Consider the following 19,327-nt stretch of genomic DNA (forward strand, 5'->3'; position numbering starts at 1 on the left):
ACAAGTTGATGGGATGGGTTTCGAGCTCTGTTCATATCAAGTTCAACGAGTCTTCTGGAGAAGGTCTCGAGAAAAGTAAAGCTTACGACTCCATACGCAACTACTTGTCCACAAAATCAACAGCTCTCGCAAAGAGATTAAAGGCCAACGAATCTAAAAGCAGCAAGTCTTTGGTGTTGAGCTTGGACGATCACGAGACAGTTGAAGATGTGTTCGAAGGTGTGAAGGTGAAGTGGTCTTCAAGCGTGACAGAGAACGGGAACAAGTCTAGTATGAACCGTGATAAGGGTTCTGTGGAGAGAAGGTACATGACTTTGAGTTTCCATAGTCGTCACAGAGAGATGATCACAAAGACTTATCTTGATCATGTTTTGAGAGAAGGGGAAGAGATTGGGCTGAAGAAGAGAGAGAGGAAGCTTTACACTAACAACTCGAGTCAAGACTGGTGGTCTTGGAGATCAGGAAGTAACTGGAGCAACGTTTCTTTTGATCNTTGTGACTAGGGAGTACCCAACAGACCATAACTCTGTACATAATACCATAACTCTATATTCAACATCGAACGCTTTATTACTTGCTCCAGAATTGTGGTCAGAACTCAGAATCATTTTGGTCCCCACGCCTACCTTCAAACTCAAAGCATCTTCATGATTTAAGCAAATAAATCAAAATCTTTGAATACTTTTAGTCAAATTCGTACTCAAGAACATGAAAAAAATATATATATATGAATTCAAAATATAATATATATTGTTTCATTAAAATAACAATTAAAATTTCGTGGCATTTTTTTTTTTTTTTTGAGACACTCGATAAATAGAGAGTGAGTGGTTAAAGAGAGATAAGACCAACAAACAGAACAAAAAAAAAAAGATGTCTGAGACAGGATCGAGTTGGGGATTCACAGGCTCGACTATGACGAGTCTTATGTTCTTATGGGCGATGTACAAACAAATATTTCCTTACCATCTCCAAATCCACGTCGAGAGATACGTTTACAAGTTGATGGGATGGGTTTCGAGCTCTGTTCATATCAAGTTCAACGAGTCTTCTGGAGAAGGTCTCGAGAAAAGTAAAGCTTACGACTCCATACGCAACTACTTGTCCACAAAATCAACAGCTCTCGCAAAGAGATTAAAGGCCAACGAATCTAAAAGCAGCAAGTCTTTGGTGTTGAGCTTGGACGATCACGAGACAGTTGAAGATGTGTTCGAAGGTGTGAAGGTGAAGTGGTCTTCAAGCGTGACAGAGAACGGGAACAAGTCTAGTATGAACCGTGATAAGGGTTCTGTGGAGAGAAGGTACATGACTTTGAGTTTCCATAGTCGTCACAGAGAGATGATCACAAAGACTTATCTTGATCATGTTTTGAGAGAAGGGGAAGAGATTGGGCTGAAGAAGAGAGAGAGGAAGCTTTACACTAACAACTCGAGTCAAGACTGGTGGTCTTGGAGATCAGGAAGTAACTGGAGCAACGTTTCTTTTGATCATCCTGCAACGTTCGAGACTTTGGCTATGGATCCTGAGAAGAAAGAAGAGATTAAGAAGGATTTGATCAAGTTTAGTAACGGGAAAGATTATTACAGGAAGGTTGGGAAGCCGTGGAAGAGAGGTTATCTCTTGTTTGGACCTCCCGGGACAGGGAAATCGACTATGATATCGGCAATGGCTAACTTCTTGGGGTATGATGTGTATGATCTTGAGTTAACGACAGTGACAAATAACTCAGAGTTGAAGAAGCTAATTTTAGAAACAAAAGGGAAGTCTATTGTTGTGATTGAAGATATTGATTGCTCTCTTGATCTTACGGGACAGAGAAGGAAGTTGAACTTGGAAGATGAGGAAGAAGAGGATATAGAGGAGAAGATCAAGGAAGCTGAGAAGAAGAAGCAGAGCAAGGTTACTTTGTCAGGGCTACTTAACGCCATTGATGGGTTATGGTCAGCTTGTAGTGGAGAGAAGATCATAGTGTTCACAACGAACTTTGTGGATAATCTTGATCCGGCATTGATACGTAGAGGAAGAATGGATAATCATATTGAGATGTCTTATTGTAGGTTTGAAGCGTTTAAGGTGTTGGCCAAGAACTACTTGGAGATTGAGTCACATGACTTGTATGGAGATGTCAAGAGATTGGTGGAGGAAGTGGACATGTCTCCCGCTGATGTTGCTGAGAACTTGATGCCAAAATCTGACGAACAAGATGCAGAGATTTGTCTTAAGCGTTTGGTTAAGTCTTTGGAGGAAGTGAAGGAGAAAGCTAAGAACTTGGCTGAAGAAGACGAGAAGGAAGCTAGGAAGAAGATGAAGAAGAAAGCAGAGGAAGAAGAGAAGAAGACATTGAAACCATAATCAGGATGAAGCTGAACTAAAACGGTGGCTGATTGATTCATTTGCTTAATGTTTTTAGTTTATTTGGTAATTGAGTATTTTAAGTTTAATCTTAGAACATGTTTTTTAATGTTTTTTCTTGGTAATGTCTCTAATTTTCCCTAACAGCAAATAGCTGCTATCTTAAAGAAGTGTTGAACGTTCGAATACTTCAAAACCTTTCTTCGGTTTCTGTATTGTGTCGATGTTCATATCTCCGGTAAATCAGACTTTTTAGATCCGACGACTTATCCCATACTAGTAGTAGTCTTGCGATATATTTGATATTTTGTTGTCGTGATATTGTAAAAGAATGATGATACCAATTAGTAGAACCAATGTTTCTTGGTCTTTGGTTATATGACCTCAAATAGAATCAACAAAAGATTCTCTGTGGCGAATCTGAAGATATGAAAAGATGTATAGCTTGTTCCCCAAGGAACCATCTCTCTCTGCAGTCCTATCATAAACTACTGCATGGTCTGACAACAAAGTACTCTTTTGCTGTTGTATAATTTATCTCCACTCGACTCCTCCACTCTCCAGCTTCTGTTAACCAATCACGAGTAGCTTAGACATTATCTACATTAAATAACAAATTTGTGAGATTTTTAAAAGTTTTACTTATGAACAAATTTGTTGTGAGTTTTAAAAGTTTTACTTGTGAACAAATTTGTTGTGATTTTTACTTGGCTATATAGGAATATTTCTGTGATGAATATATAATAACTTGATAAAAGAAAAAGCAAAATAAAGATTATTTGAAAATCTTGGTATGACGTAGTGGTACATCTCAATTATTAAAGCAAATATTACAAAAATATTTTTGAATAATTTTTCAGTCAATTTCGTACCCAAAGCAAGTTGGAAAAAGATATGAAATTGAAGTGTACATAAAGATAAAAATTTAGAAAACTTGGTAAACAGGAAAATAGTAAATAATAAAATTTGGCTATGTAAAAAAATTTATATGAATCTACCTATTTGGGCGAAACGACAATGACATTTTGGAAGAAAAAAAAATAAGTTTATGAACAATACAAGGATACGAGTTAGGTGTGTATATCAATGGACTGAAGTGACTATGTTGGGTTACGCCCATGGATGGCATGCGAAAATTATGGTTCAAATGGCTTCTATTAGGCATAGGTTTACGTATTAGAGTTTACAATAACCATTTCTAAATCTCCACCCATATCATAATGAAATAAAACTTCCCATCCAAAAAACAAAAAAAAATAAAAGACAATATTTATCAACCAACAAACACATAAACCACAATATAAAGAAGTAAAAACATAAAAAATAATAGTAATAAATAAAAACATAACAAAATCTTATAAATTCATAATAACACTTTAGCGCGTAGCGCGGTCAACTTTTAGTAACTTATAGAAAGAAGTCTAGAAGATTTCCATTAAATAAAAAAGAAAAATGTAAAGTAATTAAGCAAATAAATCCTTTATAACATTTGATAAATCATCAATTATCCTAAAAATGTCAAAATAGTTTGACCAAAAAGAAACCTTTTTAGTAGGAAGATATTATATGTACTATTTTCTTATCAAGAATAGGCAAAGATACAAAATAAATACAGAGCCATGAATTAGAAAGCGATTAGAAAAAAACTCTTCCACCTTCTTCATTCTGTTACATAAGGGAGAGAACGAGAGACACACAACACATACACAACACAATCAGAGATTATGAGCCAAACCAAAAAGAGAGAAGATCAAACCCTTCAAACTCACAAAACCAGGAAACCAATCATCAAAATCTTGATGGGATCGATCGTGAAGCCAATGTTTGGAAATAGCCTGACAATGATTGGATCAAACATAGCTGGTATCTTCTTCGTCTGGTCAACTCTCAAGCGATACTTCCCTTGACAGATCCAGCAGCTTCTCTTGAATGCAATCCAACGAGTACCCATTCTCAAGAAACTCTCAGACAAGATCATCGGATTCTTATCCCCTTATGCTCACATCAGTTTCAGCGAAATCGAAGAGCGTAGATTCAACTTTGCATACGCAGCTGTCAAGACCTATCTTGGTGCAAAAGTTAACTCTGGAGTGAAGAATCTCAAAGGGAACCAGCTGAAGGAGAACACGTCTTTGGATTTGAAAAGGGACGATGTTAAGATCAAAGAGGAGTATGAAGGTGTGACGATGTGTTGGGAGATTTTGAAGTGTGCTAAAGGGAAGAAGATATGTAAGCTTACGTTTCATAGACGTAACTGGGATGTTGTCACTGGTTCTTACTTGAGCTACGTTATGGAAGAAGGGAGGTCCATTGAGGCTAGGAAGAAGAAGGTGAAGGTGTATATGAATAATCCAAGTTTACATTGGAAGCATCATACGAAAGGTCTATGGACTAGTGTTGATTTCGAGCATCCTGCAACTTTTGATACATTGGCGATGGATACTGAGAAGAAGGATGAGATTTTGAGTGATCTTTTGGCTTTTAGAGATGGCAAAGAGTATTACGATAGGATCGGGAAAGCTTGGAAGAGGGGTTACTTGTTGTTTGGGCCTCCAGGGACAGGTAAGTCTACGATGATTGCGGCTATTGCCAATCTGATGAAGTATAATATCTTTGATCTTGAGTTGACTTCGATAGAGAACAACTGGGAGTTGAAGAAGCTGTTGATATCAACGACTAGTAAGTCCATCATTGTGATTGAGGATATAGACTGTTCCTTGGATCTCACTGGAGAAAGGAACGGTAAAGACGTGAAAGGCGATAAAGAAGGGAAGAAGAAGAAAGCGCTTACACTCTCAGGCTTATTGAACTTCATAGATGGGATTTGGTCAGCTTGTGGGCAAGAGAGGATCATTGTGTTTACAACGAATCACTTGGAGAAACTTGACAGAGCTTTGATTAGAGAGGCTTATTGCACATTCGGTGCTTTCAAGATTCTTGCCAAGAACTATCTGAATCTTGATTCACATCCCTTGTTCGGAAAGATCGAATCTTTGCTTAAAGAAATGAAAATAACACCAGCTGATGTTGCGGAGAATCTGATGGTGCAAGATCTTCAAACTGAAGTTGATGGCTCACTCAATGGTTTGATCAGAGCTTTGGAGATAATCAATTGGAACCAAAATTTGAAGGCCGATGGACAACACAGCAAGGAGATTAGCCAAATTTAAAACCAATGATCTTCTCCTAATTTGATAATGTAACTTCATTAGCTGCTTTGAGTTCAAATCTAGCTTGTAAGATCAAACTTGTTGAATTAAATAGGTACCTTAATATTAATGTAAAAGTTTACATCTTATACATTTTTGATGGCAACCATTACCATACCAACCTGTGTTACATTGTGTTGGTACTCTAATTAATGGTCTTAAACCTTGCAGCTAGCGTTTGAAAAAAATATATGAAAAACTTATAAACTCTGAGTTGAGAACGGTTCTTTACGGTGTATATAGTTGATAAACTCACTATATCTCATACTTGATTCAAACACTCGCTCGGAAAGACTTTAAAAAGAGACTTGAAACAGAACAAAGAACACAAAAAAAAAAAAAAAAAAAAAAAAANNNAAAAAAAAGAGAAATTGCTGAGACAGAATCACGCTAGAACCAGATCTCAAAACGACACAGTTTACTCTAGGTACCTGACGTCATTGTGAAAAAATGTTAAGTGAGATGGGCTTGGGCCTACGGGTTAGCTTAATCTTCTTTAAAAACCCTCTGGTGCGCAAGAGTCTTTTGCAGTAGACTTAGACGTTTCATATGTGAACAACTCAACTCGAAGACAACGCCACAATACGATTCCTCTAAAATCAAGAAGCTTCATAAGAAACTAACTATAAGAACTCGTTTTTAAGTATTCAAAGACAATCAAAGACACGACCAATTCACAACAGGGAGATTGACAATGACATCATTTAAGTATTTAACCGATGAGATTCTAGTATTTTATATAGTTTGATGCTACTGTAATAGCTATTTTGAATTAAATAGGTACCTTCGTGTTAATATAAAAGTTCACATCTTATCTTTGTGTGTAATACTGATTATCTTTACAATTTTGATTTCTCAGTTTACTTTTGCATCTAATTAGAATGCTAATTAGCTAGTAATAGTTTTTGTAAAACTAAATAAAAATTGCAAGGTATATGTACTATATGGTACAATTGAAGTGAATTTTCAATTTTATTTTTTAACATCGTCTACAATAGTTTGTGCAAGAAAAGTAGGCTGTTAAATAAATATTGCAAGGTTATCAGTCTGGTTATGATTTCACTTTTGCATCTAATTAGGATGTTAATTAGCCCAGTTTTTCTTTGCACATTTTTCACTTAAAGAACTTTTGGTTATTGATCATTGTTTGCAAAATATAGACATAGTACTTGGTTTAGTATGATAAGTCAAAATAATAATTATGTTGACACATCAATATGTATCATGATCCTATTAATAATTAATTTTGAAAATCAAACTTTATATAATAAGATATGCGTTATCTTTGTGAGATTAGTAGAAGAACATATCACCATAATCTAATTCCCATGAGAACAAACTCAATATCATGCAACCATTTACCAAAAATCATAATAGGTTTAGCTCGGGACCAACCCAGCCCATGATCATGCCTTCAAGTTTTGTTTTAGACATTTTCCATGTTGAATCTGAGAACTATGAAATTAGAGAGGAAACGTCCAATCAGAGACGTTCTCTTTTTCGAGTCAGTGGACCTAAACTAACTCATCAATTGTCTGTATCTGTGACCGTATAAATTGGACCTTGAACTTATAATCATAATAGTCGTACTACGTTAGAAAAACAAACGTCTTCAAGGAAACTCATAATTCATAAACATTCTGAATTTCTGACACAACCCACGAGAACTCAACAAAATTTGTTTTTATTAGATACATATCTCTATCATTTTAATTGACGACCAAGAAGAATCTTAAGTTTCTAATGGATACCTTTAAAAAATTCAAAAGAAGAAAACTCTTTAAAACTTAGATTGATGCCTTGCTAACTTCCAAACACTTAAGATTTATTATGAATTTATTTCTGCGTTATTGATGTATTGACTGCTCAATTTGATTTCGAGCTAGTCGACGAAATTTTAGATTGATGCCTTACTAACTTCCAAACGCTTAAGAAATTTTAGATATTATCCAATCCTATTCTTGTTCTTTATGAAAGTTAGTTATCAAAATGCTTTTCAACCACTACAAAAGTTAATATATGTAATAAAAACAATGCAGTACACGTAAGATTCATTTAGCAAAGTAGTAGGGTTGTCTATTTGTAAATCTTATATAATAAAATAAGGTTTTTTTAACTTTGCCTACCAGTATGATATTTGGCACTCTACTTTTGTGACATATGTCATTCTGGTTAATTTTAAATTTAACATTCTATTTTGTTTTATTTGACTTTATTTTATTTGTATCTTATGTAGTGTATAGTTTGTTAAAAAAAAGATAATTGTTGTATAGTTTGTTTTCTTAAAAATTTTTTCAACATTGTTACAAAAAATATATTCCTTACATTTTTTAGTTTTAGCATCTAATATATTTCATAACGAAATCATACACCATAGAACTTAAAAAAAAAATACTGATCAACCCAACAAAAAAATATAAACAAATTGAAACCAAATAAGAATAGAAAATGGTTTCATATTTTTAAAGTAAAAACTGAAACCAAATTAATTTATGATAGATTAATTTAAAAATATAGAAGATTTTCTAATATATATATATATATATATATATATACATATATCACATTATATTCAATAATCATATATAATATATTAAAGACACAACTCAAATTTGTATTTAATAGTATTCTATAAGTTACAGTTTGACTGTCTTTAAAACATATATACTAAAAAAAATGGTATGATAACATAATTGTTTTATCTCCCCCATGAAATAATAAAAAACAATAGTTTCAAAATTAATTTATTGTTAATTATACTATTTATTTTAAAGTAATTAGAAATAGAGACAATTTATAGAAGAAAAACATATTTATATTAAATTTGACACACTTTTATTTTCATGAATTTTATAAAAAAATTAGTTAGACTTAGCTTAGAGTATAAGATATTTGTTTTGTGATATCATATCAATAAATTATTTTAAAATTGACTTATCATATTATAAAATTTTTTGTTGTTAACTATTACTTTTATATATGAAAATAAAATTAATATATAAGACAACATAATTTATCTATCAAAGTAAGGTCTTACACCTTTTTTTCTTAGAATACTTATCAGTTTTTTTTCCAAAAAAAAATAAATTATAAATAAATTAATTTATCTTAATTATTTAACGAACAGACAAAATTTAATTAACTTTGTTGTAACTAATTGTCCTATTACTATAAAATGGTTTCATACATTTCAAAGTAAAAACTGAAACCAAATTAATTTATAATAGACTAATTTAAAAATATAAAAGATTTTCTAATATAGAAAAAACTCACATTATATTCAATAATCATATATATTGTATTAAAGACACAACTCAAATTTGTATTTAATAGTAATTTATAAGTTACAGTTTGATTGTCTTTAAAACATATGTACTTAAAAAAACATAATGGTATCATAACATAATTGTTTTATCACCCTTTGATATAACAGAAAATAATAATTTCAAAAATTAATTTATTGTTAATTATACTATTTATATTCAAATGATTAGAAATAGAGACAATATATAGAAAATATATTAAATTTCACACAGTTTTCTTTTCAATGATTTTTTTATAAAACTGGTTAAACTTATATTATAAAATATTTGTTTTGATATTGTTTTAACAAATATTTTAAAATTGAGTTATCATATATAAAAATATTTTTTGTTAACTATTACTTTTAGATGATGACAATAAAACTAATATATAGGACAACATAAAATTATCTATCAAAATAATTTAAGTAAGATCTTATTTTTTTTCCTATACTACTTATCAGTTTTTTATTTTTCAAAAATAAAAAAATATAATTTATAATTTATCTTAACTATTTAACGAAAATACCATATATAGTTGACTTTGCTATAAGTAATGGTCTTATTATTATAGTAACATACTGTTTAAATAATTTCAACAATATATTGTAATCAAAAATATTTACTAATATGTACTTCAACTTGACTCTTCTATGAAACAATATATTACATATATATATATATATATATTATAAATTGTAGTTGAACCGTAGTATTATGAATATTATTTTTCAAGACATATATTAACAATTACATCTGTAAATTTCATATATAATTGAATAGAAACTTCATTTTTTAATTTCAAGTTAATAATGCATACATAAACCAGGGCTATTTTCTAGTATTAAATATTATAAAGAACTGATAGTAGAAAAAGCACATTTGAGTTTTTAAACCAAGCAATTTCCTTGTCTTTTCGATTTTTTTTGTTTTGTAATGCACTTTTTCCATATAAGTTTCGTCATTAGGTAGCTTCCTGTCACATGTGCATGCGCAGACGTACGACATAACAATTAATAATATAATGTTGAATTGTTGATAGAGACTTCTCAAGTATATTTATTAACAGTTTAATGTATCCGAACCACCATCCTCTTTCCACCATCTTCTTCACCAATAACTCAAAACTAAAGCTTCACAAGAAAAAGAAAAAAAAAATGGCAACGATGGGTCAGTTATGGACTAACACAGGCTCTGGTCTAGCAACTCTCATGTTTGTATACACAATCTTCAAACAATTCTTCCCTCAGTTTGGAGACAACTTGGAACCGTTGTTTCATAGAATCTTCGGTCTCTTCTACCCTTACATCCAAATAACATTCCATGAGTACAGCGGAGAGCATTTCAAGAGAAGCGAGGCTTACTTGGGGATCCAGAGCTACCTCAGCAAAGACTCATCTGCTCGAGCCAAGAAGCTTAAAGCCAACACAACTAAAGGAAGCAAATCTCTTGTTCTGAGCATGGATGATAAGGAAGAGATCACTGACGATTTCGAGGGCGTTAGGGTTTGGTGGCAGTCGAAGAAAGAAGGAGCTAGTAGACAATCGTTCTCATTTTACCCTGAAGCTGATGAGAAGAGGTTTTACATGTTGAGGTTCCATAGACGTGACAGAGAAGTAATCATAAAGAAGTATCTTGACCATGTTATGAGAGAAGGGAAGACGATAGAGCTTAAGAACAGAGAGAGGAAGCTTTATTCGAATACTCCAGGACAGAACCACGGAAACAACACTAAGTGGAGTCATGTAACGTTTGAGCATCCAGCTACGTTTGATACTCTAGCTATGGAGGAGACGAAGAAGGAAGAGATCAAGAGCGACTTGGTTAAGTTTAGTAAGAGTAAAGATTATTACAAGAAGATTGGCAAAGCGTGGAAGAGAGGGTATCTTTTGTTTGGACCACCCGGGACTGGGAAATCGACCATGATCGCTGCAATGGCTAATTTCTTGGATTATGATGTTTACGATCTTGAATTGACAACGGTGAAGGATAACACACATCTGAGGAGGTTGTTGATTGAGACGTCGGCGAAATCGATTATTGTGATTGAAGATATAGATTGTTCTCTTAGCCTCACGGGACAGAGAAAGAAGAAGGAGGAGGAAGAGGAAGATGGAGATGATAAGAACATGATTGAGAAGAAGATGATTAAAAACGAAGGTGAGAATAAAGAGAGTAAAGTTACTTTATCAGGGCTACTTAATTTCATTGATGGGTTATGGTCAGCTTGTGGTGGTGAGAGGATCATTGTGTTCACTACAAACTTTGTGGACAAGCTAGATCCGGCTTTGATTAGGAAAGGAAGAATGGATAAGCATATAGAGATGTCGTATTGCTGTTTCGAAGCGTTCAAGGTGTTGGCCAAGAACTATTTGGATGTTGAAGAGAGTGAGCTGTTTGAAGAGATAAAGAGGTTGCTTGAGGTTGAAGAAATCAAGATGACACCAGCGGATGTTGGGGAGAACCTGTTGCCGAAATCAGAAAAGGAAGGAGCTGAGACTTGTTTGAAGCGGTTGATTGAAGCGCTGAAGGAAGAGAAGGAGGAAGCGAAGAGGAAGGTCGAGGAAGAGGCGAAGCAGAAGAAAGAAGAAGAGGAAGAGAAGCAAAGGAAAAAGGAAAGGAAAGCAGAGATGGATGCAGAGAAAGAGAAGAAGAAAAAGATTGAAGAAAATGGTGAAGAAGAGCATCGAGTTTGAAGGGAACATGTTGGACTATATATTATCTAGTCGGAAAGAATTGTAGTGTTTTATGAATTGTAGTGTTATATTATCTCGTCCATCTTATGAATGTTTTGTGTTTTATTTAGCTAACCAGAAGATTCAGAACATTGCTCAGCCGTGTATCAAGAAGAAAACTAATTACTACACCAAAAAGTCATCGTTTCTAAACGAATAATATCATAATATTAATAGGGAAACAGAGTCTCATCTCTACGAGAGTTTCCCACGAAAGATCATTGCTTGAAGCCTAGAAAATTTCAGTGTTATGTTTAGACCTGCTTAATCAGTCATTTCATAGCCAATCCTTACCGGATTTATTTGCAAAAAGAACATAGAAAAAAAAAAAAAAACAGACATCAAATAATTATACATAAATTTTTCAAAAATATTTATAAAAATATTTACTGATTTCTTTGCAAAAGGTTGTAGTATAAATTGGTCATCATCAGTAATTGGATAGATCATAGAACTTTGCTGATATATGTTAAAACATTTTTACCGATCCTCATCGCCGGAAAAAATTCTCTACTAATCAATTTAAAGTCTTAAAAGCCAAACTTTTACCAATTATGTCTATTTTTATTGTTTATAGTTTGTACGTACAGATTTTTTAAGTCACAAATGTGAGACTTTTTTGCTGTAAAAAATAAATAATAATAAAGCTGTAGTTTATTTTTCTCTATCTTACTTTCCCTGATGATTGAAACATTCTTTTTTAATCTATGTATAATTTATCATAAATGATTTATTAAAATAGGTTTTTTATTTCTATTATTTTGAGATCTATTTTTCATAATAATTTTTGCATCAATAACTATTATAACCCATAATCAATTATTTTATATCTTTATATCTTTAATTTGTTGAAAATCTTGATCTAATCATTTTTATGAGTTTTTCTATTTTTAAAATTTTTATTTTTGATAGAATTTATTATGTTGCCACATAAATATATTCTTAGCATAATTTATATTTATGAAAAACATACAATAAAAATAACAGTCAGTATTAAAATTTTAACAGTTAAAGTTTCTACAGTCAAAGTTTCTACAGTCAAAGTCTTTAGAATTAAAACATTTACAGCCACAAATAACAGCCGTCACAAATCAGAGCCTAATAAATATTATTTGTTTATATAACAGTAAATTCAAAAAATTAGAAAATATCTTAAGGCCAGGATATGTGCTGTTTAAATTAAAAGATGTGCTCTTTGTGAATGAGAGCAAAATTGTGTAAGTTATTTTTATTAAATGTCCTCCGATTGTGGCAGTGTGAGATACCACTTCCATAAATCGAATGTCTCATCTTTGTTCTTAAATGCGACATGCTACATGTTTTTTGAATTCGTATTGGTCTTCTTAGTGGATCTCGTTTGATTTAGATATGCTCATGCATTATTGTTATAATTTCCAACTTATTGTAAGAAAACGGTATACTAGATTTAGGAAAAGGGTCAACTATTATGCGGCTCCAAGCAAGCGTAATAATAGAACCGTATTGAATGTATTTTAATATAAAATCTGAAGATTTTGTAATGGCAGGAGGAAAGTGTTGGCAGGTAGGGGATTCGACATTCATTGGGTGGCGGAGTGTCGGAGAGTTGTTCTACTCCGGAAAGCTTTTGACGGGTCAGGTTTTTCGCTGGTGGCGGTTCGGAGACCGGATCCGAATACTCCGGTCAAATAATCTATCTGGCGATGTAGTCGCAAAATTGTGGGCTTTGTATTCGCCGGAACTAGTAGATTTGATTCTCTGCCTCCGCTTAACCGCCCGGCTTCAACCTTGTAGCTGTTTGGTTTACAGGTCTTGAACCCGTTAAAGGATGAGACCCATTAAAAAAAAAATGTTGGCAATTTCATAGAAGACGGAAGTATGATATTGTCTATGCATGGAACAAGTTTTTAACTTGGGTGGTGAAAATGTGTTTTACGCCAAGTTGTTGGACGCCATGGTCGCAAATTTTCAAAGATCTATTAACTTCCTCACACCTAGAACAGTCATCTTTGGCTTAGGTTTCAACTTCACACAACAAATTACTTGACTTACATTTTTTTTTTTTTTTGAATTACTAAAAGGTTTCGGGCCTAGGTCCGTATATCCTCTCATGCCAGAGACCAGAACATTTGATATGGTCTCCTCCCAAGCGCCGTCCCTCGAACCAGCGACCTCTAGACTTTGATAAAGAGTCTTTACCAGTTGAGCTATTGACGCTTGGTTACTTGACTTACATTTTTAGACCGAACATTTTCGGATAGTCTGTGGTTTAACGTTTTATCTTTGTGCTGCCAAATTCTTATACAAGCAAATCATTCTTTGTTGTAGCTTCACAAAAAAGTCCTTGATCATAGATTAACTACGCTCCCAAAAAAGACGAGTAACATTATTATTCGACCAGTATTTCAAACTATATACACAAGATGAAGAATGGAGCATTGAACCAATCGACTTAATGTTAATTGGTTTTTATGGAAATCAATAACGAATAATGGTTTAGTTTACGTAAACTTGTTCACATATAACTAGCAAGCACATCAAAACATACTAAAGTTGTCAACTATGTCCCTGATCATCAACTACGAAAGTTCCAGAGAAAGACGAGTAACATGCATGATTGCTTGGCCAGTCTGCCATATGGAAGTCAACTCCGGTAATCCTATGAGAGGTTCATTGGTAACCGTAATCGGAGAGGTTCATCCAACAATGGAGACTTACTTATTAGAGAATGTATGTAGTTGGTTTACCTTGGTTTAATCTCTCGTATAGTTTGGTTAGCATAGTGGTTAAGTTTCACTTGTATTTTAATCTTAATTTGTATCTTCACTTCACACTTGAATGAAAAAATTATCTTTTCCCAGATTCTGTTTTCATCTTTCTCAATCTTGTTCATGGGAAAGTTGATAGTACTTTAAGCGACATTGTGTAAAGTAGTTGTCATTCAAGTTATAATATAATTTAGGCGAATACGATAAAATTTATGTAACGTACGTTCATTTGTTAGCTTGAATTAGAACTTTGAGCCTCCTCAGCTTCTAGTTCGGATCATTTGTTTGCAGTGGCGGACGCAAGGCATTGAAGGGTGGGGCACGTGCCCCACACTGTTTTTTTTTTTCATCTTTTCTTCATACAATTTACACAATTATTTTCAGTCTAATAGGTAATTTTAAAAGGTGCCCCTAGGGCTGGGCACTTGGGTAACCCGTTCGGGTTCGGGTATTATTCATTCGGGTTGGGTAAACGGGTTTAAAAAAATAGAACCCATTGGGTATTTTTAGATATATGGGTTCGGTTCGGTTCGGGTACTACTGGGTTCGGGTCGGTTTGGGTTATAAATTTTAGAACCCGATTAGTACTCAAACTACCGGGTACCCGAAAAAATATAATTAAAATTAATTAAATTTCAATAAATTTAGTTAAATTTTGACTTATGTAACAAAATATTTTAGATATTTTGATTATTTTTGATATTTAGGTATAAAACTAAATGAAATATTCAAAATTATAATCATATTTTGGGATAATTACATTATATTAATGATAAATATTATAAATATGTTTATGCTTTCGGGTATAATGGGTACCCAAACGGGTACCGAATATTACCCGACCCTAACCCGAACTCACAGGTATTAGAAAATAGAATCCAATAGAGTTTTATAGGCAAACCCGTACCCAACCCGAACCCAATTTTTCGGGTCGAGTTCCGAGTTGGGTATTCGGGTACGGTTTTTATGCCCAACCCTAGGTGCCCCACTCTAATTACAAACCAAAGATGGGCTTTAACGCTAAACGGCCAAACCAGTCAAATTAAAGAAGGAAATAAAATATTTCAACCCAAAACAAAACACCCATATAAATTTTTTTATTTTCATAAACAAATGTATCCCACAATTATTTCTTTTATTTGTGCAAAGAAAGCCTGCGAATTATAACAACGATGGAAGATTTATATATAGCAATATAGCATCATTGACCTAGATATCAGGAATTTTTAGAAAATTTATATATATCAGGAATAAACCAACCTTTAGAATATATCAAAGTAATTCTTTCTTTTTTATTGTTTTTTTTTTCAGTTCTAACTTTTAAAACAAACGTATTTATACTTTATAGTAAGTAATATTTTGTGATTAATTTATACAATGGAAAATTTTCTAGTTAGAATAATCGTTTTTTTGTCTAGTTTTTTTTGTCTAGTTTTTTTTTTGTCTAGTTTTATAAAACTATTTTCTATGCTTCAAACTTATGCATTATGTTATTTTATATTCTAATTGATAATTTGTTCATATATCAGTATTTTAATCCAAAATAAAATTAATGGTTTCTAAAGGATAGTCTAATTTCGTCTAAGGAAAACTTTTAATATGAAATATATGGATCGGATGATATAAAGCTTTTACTTATCGATACCATGAGCCCACATATATTATACTTTCTAAACTTTTCGGAGCTCTTGGCAACAAATAATTGCTATAAAAATTCGTTTATTTATTAGCCAATAAAAAACTGATAACTATAGGAATTGTAACTAAAACTAGTTTTCTTCCTATAACTATATTATATAGGAATTTAACTATTGAGCATAAGCATAAGTGCATAACACACTCACACACACACAAAAAGAGTAGAACGTCCGTAGTAAGATAGATTCCGTATATAGAAGTGTAGCACGTAGTAGAAAACGGTCTAGACGATGTTGATTACATTTTAGAACCACCTATGATTAAAAATACTGTGAATTTAGACAGAAATGAAAATACAATGAACGCGTAAACAGTTTAACTAATTAAAATGTGCGTAAGTTATTGTATTTATTTTCCATTTTGTTACCGCTATCCGTGGTTTTGTCGGAACTCGTACACACGATATCCATATCTTATCAGTTATCACATTCACATAGTTGTTGTAATGATTCATTTGAGCACAGAGCACCTACGAAAGTGGTGTGAAATTGGCTTTTAAAAACACGCAGGACGAAACGTTCACATTACACGGTTCTTTATTTGGACAAACAGATCTTTATCTTCTTCAATAAGTTGTGGAAAAATGTGGCCAAACCTGATATGTTTATTATATACACATTTAAACAAATATAATTTGTAATATATATATTGGAGTAGGAAAATGACAAGTAGAAGCTCGGAAACTTCGGAAAAGGTAAAAGTTATGCAGATTCGTAAATGATGATCATATAAAGATTAAAGACAAATATTTTTGGTTTTTATCCAACAAACTATTAATAAAAAATTGATATTTTGGTCTAAAACTTGAGAAACGTGGTATGGGAGAGTGTAAATATATCCCTATTTATTTTTTATGAAATTTTAAATTTATTTGTATTTAATTATTATCAAGTTATTTCATAATCTATATTTCTAATTTTAAAATTTAATAAAAAAGTTATAATTATTTTAAAATTTTGGAAATATATTTCCTGCCATGAGGATATTTAAAAATTAAAATAGACCGACCAAGTTGACTCTATTGGACTTATGGCACTACAAAAAACAAATGGTTGATTGCATCACTTAAATAGTATCACAAAAGTAAATGATATCAATTTAAATGACTTATTAATAAATGATGCATGATTATGTGTTTAGCATCAATTATTATTATTGATGTCGTAATCGAATAATTTGATATCAGTTAAATAAAAGTGATATAATTTTATTTGAATTTGCATCAATTCAAAAATATTTAACAGAAAATATAATTTACATCACTTAATATAATGATACAAATTGTATTTCAATTAAATAAATGATACAAAATTGATATCAATAATAAAATGATGTTAATTCAAACACATTCGATTTAAATTAAATAAATATATTCCAGAATTTTATTATATCAGTTGCATATAACTGATGCAAGTCAATATTAATTTACATGTGTCAAAACTCAAAATATTCAATATTAATCTCTTTTATTTTCCAAGGATCAATTTATTTTTCCATAAAAATCAGAATCAAACATATATTACTATTTCCCAAAAAAAAGTTTTATAAATTTCTATTATTAATTATTTTAAAGATACGAAAATAATATTTTTAAAAATATAAATTATGTTTATTTTATTTTATTTATGAAAATATAATAAATACGTTTTCCACCTAACAAACCTGCAAAACAAAATTATTTTCAAAATAATTAATCATTATTTCACAAATATTTCCATAATTAATAATTATTAAAAAAATCGTAAATGTTTAAAAATCAATATTATCACAATTAATCAATATTATCACAAATGTTTAAAAATCAATATTATCACAAATATTTTCCATAAATAATAATTATAAAAATAAAAGAAAACAGATCTGTTTAGATATCTTAACATGTTCTCCATCTATATAAGAAAGAAAAAAAATTGAGAGTGATCAAATCAAAAACTTTTGTAGAAGTTCTTCTTTGAATGTCAACAAGACAACCACTGGTAAATCAAATTATGCATTTACAACACATTTTCAGCATATAATCATCACATCTAAAACATTTAAAGGTAAAATGTATTTTCTTCTCCCTATTTTATATCAAGTTTTTTTTTATGATCAAATATAGAATTCTAATTGTTCCTCTGTTATTTTTGTTTTATGTACTCAGAAAATCTCAAGATGAAACAACAATGTCATAAAGACAATGAAAAAGAAAGGGAGGGAACAAAAGCAATATGTGTTTCATATAACACTTATGAAGATACATATGACACTTCAGCAAGAAGAAAAAAGCTCTGTTATCAATTTATTATCTGAGTTCATATCAGTCTTTTTTTTTTCTGTTTGTAATTCAACGTTGAATTTATGATCTGATCAATTCATATCAATTTTTTCTTTTTGTTGAATCTATATTAAATTAGATGCATTGTATTTATGTTTATTTATTTATTTTGTAAATAACAATTTTAATAAAAGATATTAGTACAGATTCAAAAAGATTTTAATAGATATCAAAGACAATTTTTTCATATTAAAATAATTTCAAAAATATTTTAAATAAATGAATCTGTTATTATTATTAAAACAAGAAATATTTTATTAGTATCAGTTATTCATAAATGATACCAAATATTAAAATCATTTATAAAAACTGACACAATAATTTAAAATCATTTGTTATAATTGATTTAATATAACATCAGTTTGAAATAAATTGATGTAAATTATTTGCATCAACAAATAGTAAATCATTTTTTAAAGTGATACAAATTATATTTCCATCATTTAAATCTGATACAAATATTTAAAAAAAAATGATTTAAAACAAAAAATATTTGTAGTGTGGATTGATAATTCGTCGCTTGTATCATGCATTTTTATATAACTTTCATCATCGTCCACTAGTCACTACTACGTACGTACTAAATAATATGCTAGCTTTTAGACGATCGTGTTTGGAAGGGTCATTAGGCAAAAATTTCTACGTGTTCAATAGTATTACAAAGAGAAGAAATAATATGAAAATTTCTACGTGTTCAATAGTATTACAAAAATTTCTACGTGTTATGGCGACTCTTTGTTAATTGAACCAAATAAAGCTAACTATAGTTTCTATTGTAACCTAATAAATGAAACAAATCAATACACCAACATGAAAATCTTCTGAAAAAAGCATATATAGTCAAATTGTGGCTCCTCATAATTATCAAAACCAGATAAAGCTTACTAAAATGTTAACTTAAATAATAATATTTGGTAGTGAAAAGGAAAAACAATAATACTTGTGGCCCAAGGACTTCCAAAGTCGA

The 19,327-nt window shown here is 31.3% G+C and overlaps 3 protein-coding genes and 1 pseudogene across 3 annotated transcripts; all 4 read left to right on the plus strand.

Annotated features, from left to right (window-relative positions):
* Window positions 9-503, plus strand: LOC109132462 (AAA-ATPase At3g28540-like). The gene has a single exon (XM_019244073.1). The coding sequence runs from the start codon at window positions 9-11 to the stop codon at window positions 501-503; it is 495 nt and encodes a 164-aa protein (XP_019099618.1).
* LOC104780089 (AAA-ATPase At3g28540-like) lies at window positions 867-2,461 on the plus strand. The gene has a single exon (XM_010504552.1). The coding sequence runs from the start codon at window positions 874-876 to the stop codon at window positions 2,350-2,352; it is 1,479 nt and encodes a 492-aa protein (XP_010502854.1). The 5' UTR covers window positions 867-873; the 3' UTR covers window positions 2,353-2,461.
* Window positions 4,036-5,522, plus strand: LOC104783675 (annotated as a pseudogene).
* Window positions 9,942-11,697, plus strand: LOC104780090 (AAA-ATPase At3g28580). The gene has a single exon (XM_010504553.2). It carries the CDS (start codon window positions 10,021-10,023, stop codon window positions 11,557-11,559), a length of 1,539 nt encoding a protein of 512 aa, XP_010502855.2. The 5' UTR covers window positions 9,942-10,020; the 3' UTR covers window positions 11,560-11,697.

Source organism: Camelina sativa, chromosome 4, assembly GCF_000633955.1.
Source record: "Camelina sativa cultivar DH55 chromosome 4, Cs, whole genome shotgun sequence".
In the NCBI taxonomy this organism is placed as follows: Eukaryota; Viridiplantae; Streptophyta; class Magnoliopsida; order Brassicales; family Brassicaceae; genus Camelina; species Camelina sativa.

Coding starts and splice junctions, on each gene's coding strand:
- LOC104780089 (XM_010504552.1), top strand. CDS start 874: ATGTCTGAGACAGGATCGAGTTGGGGATTCACAGGCTCGACTATGACG.
- LOC104780090 (XM_010504553.2), top strand. CDS start 10,021: ATGGCAACGATGGGTCAGTTATGGACTAACACAGGCTCTGGTCTAGCA.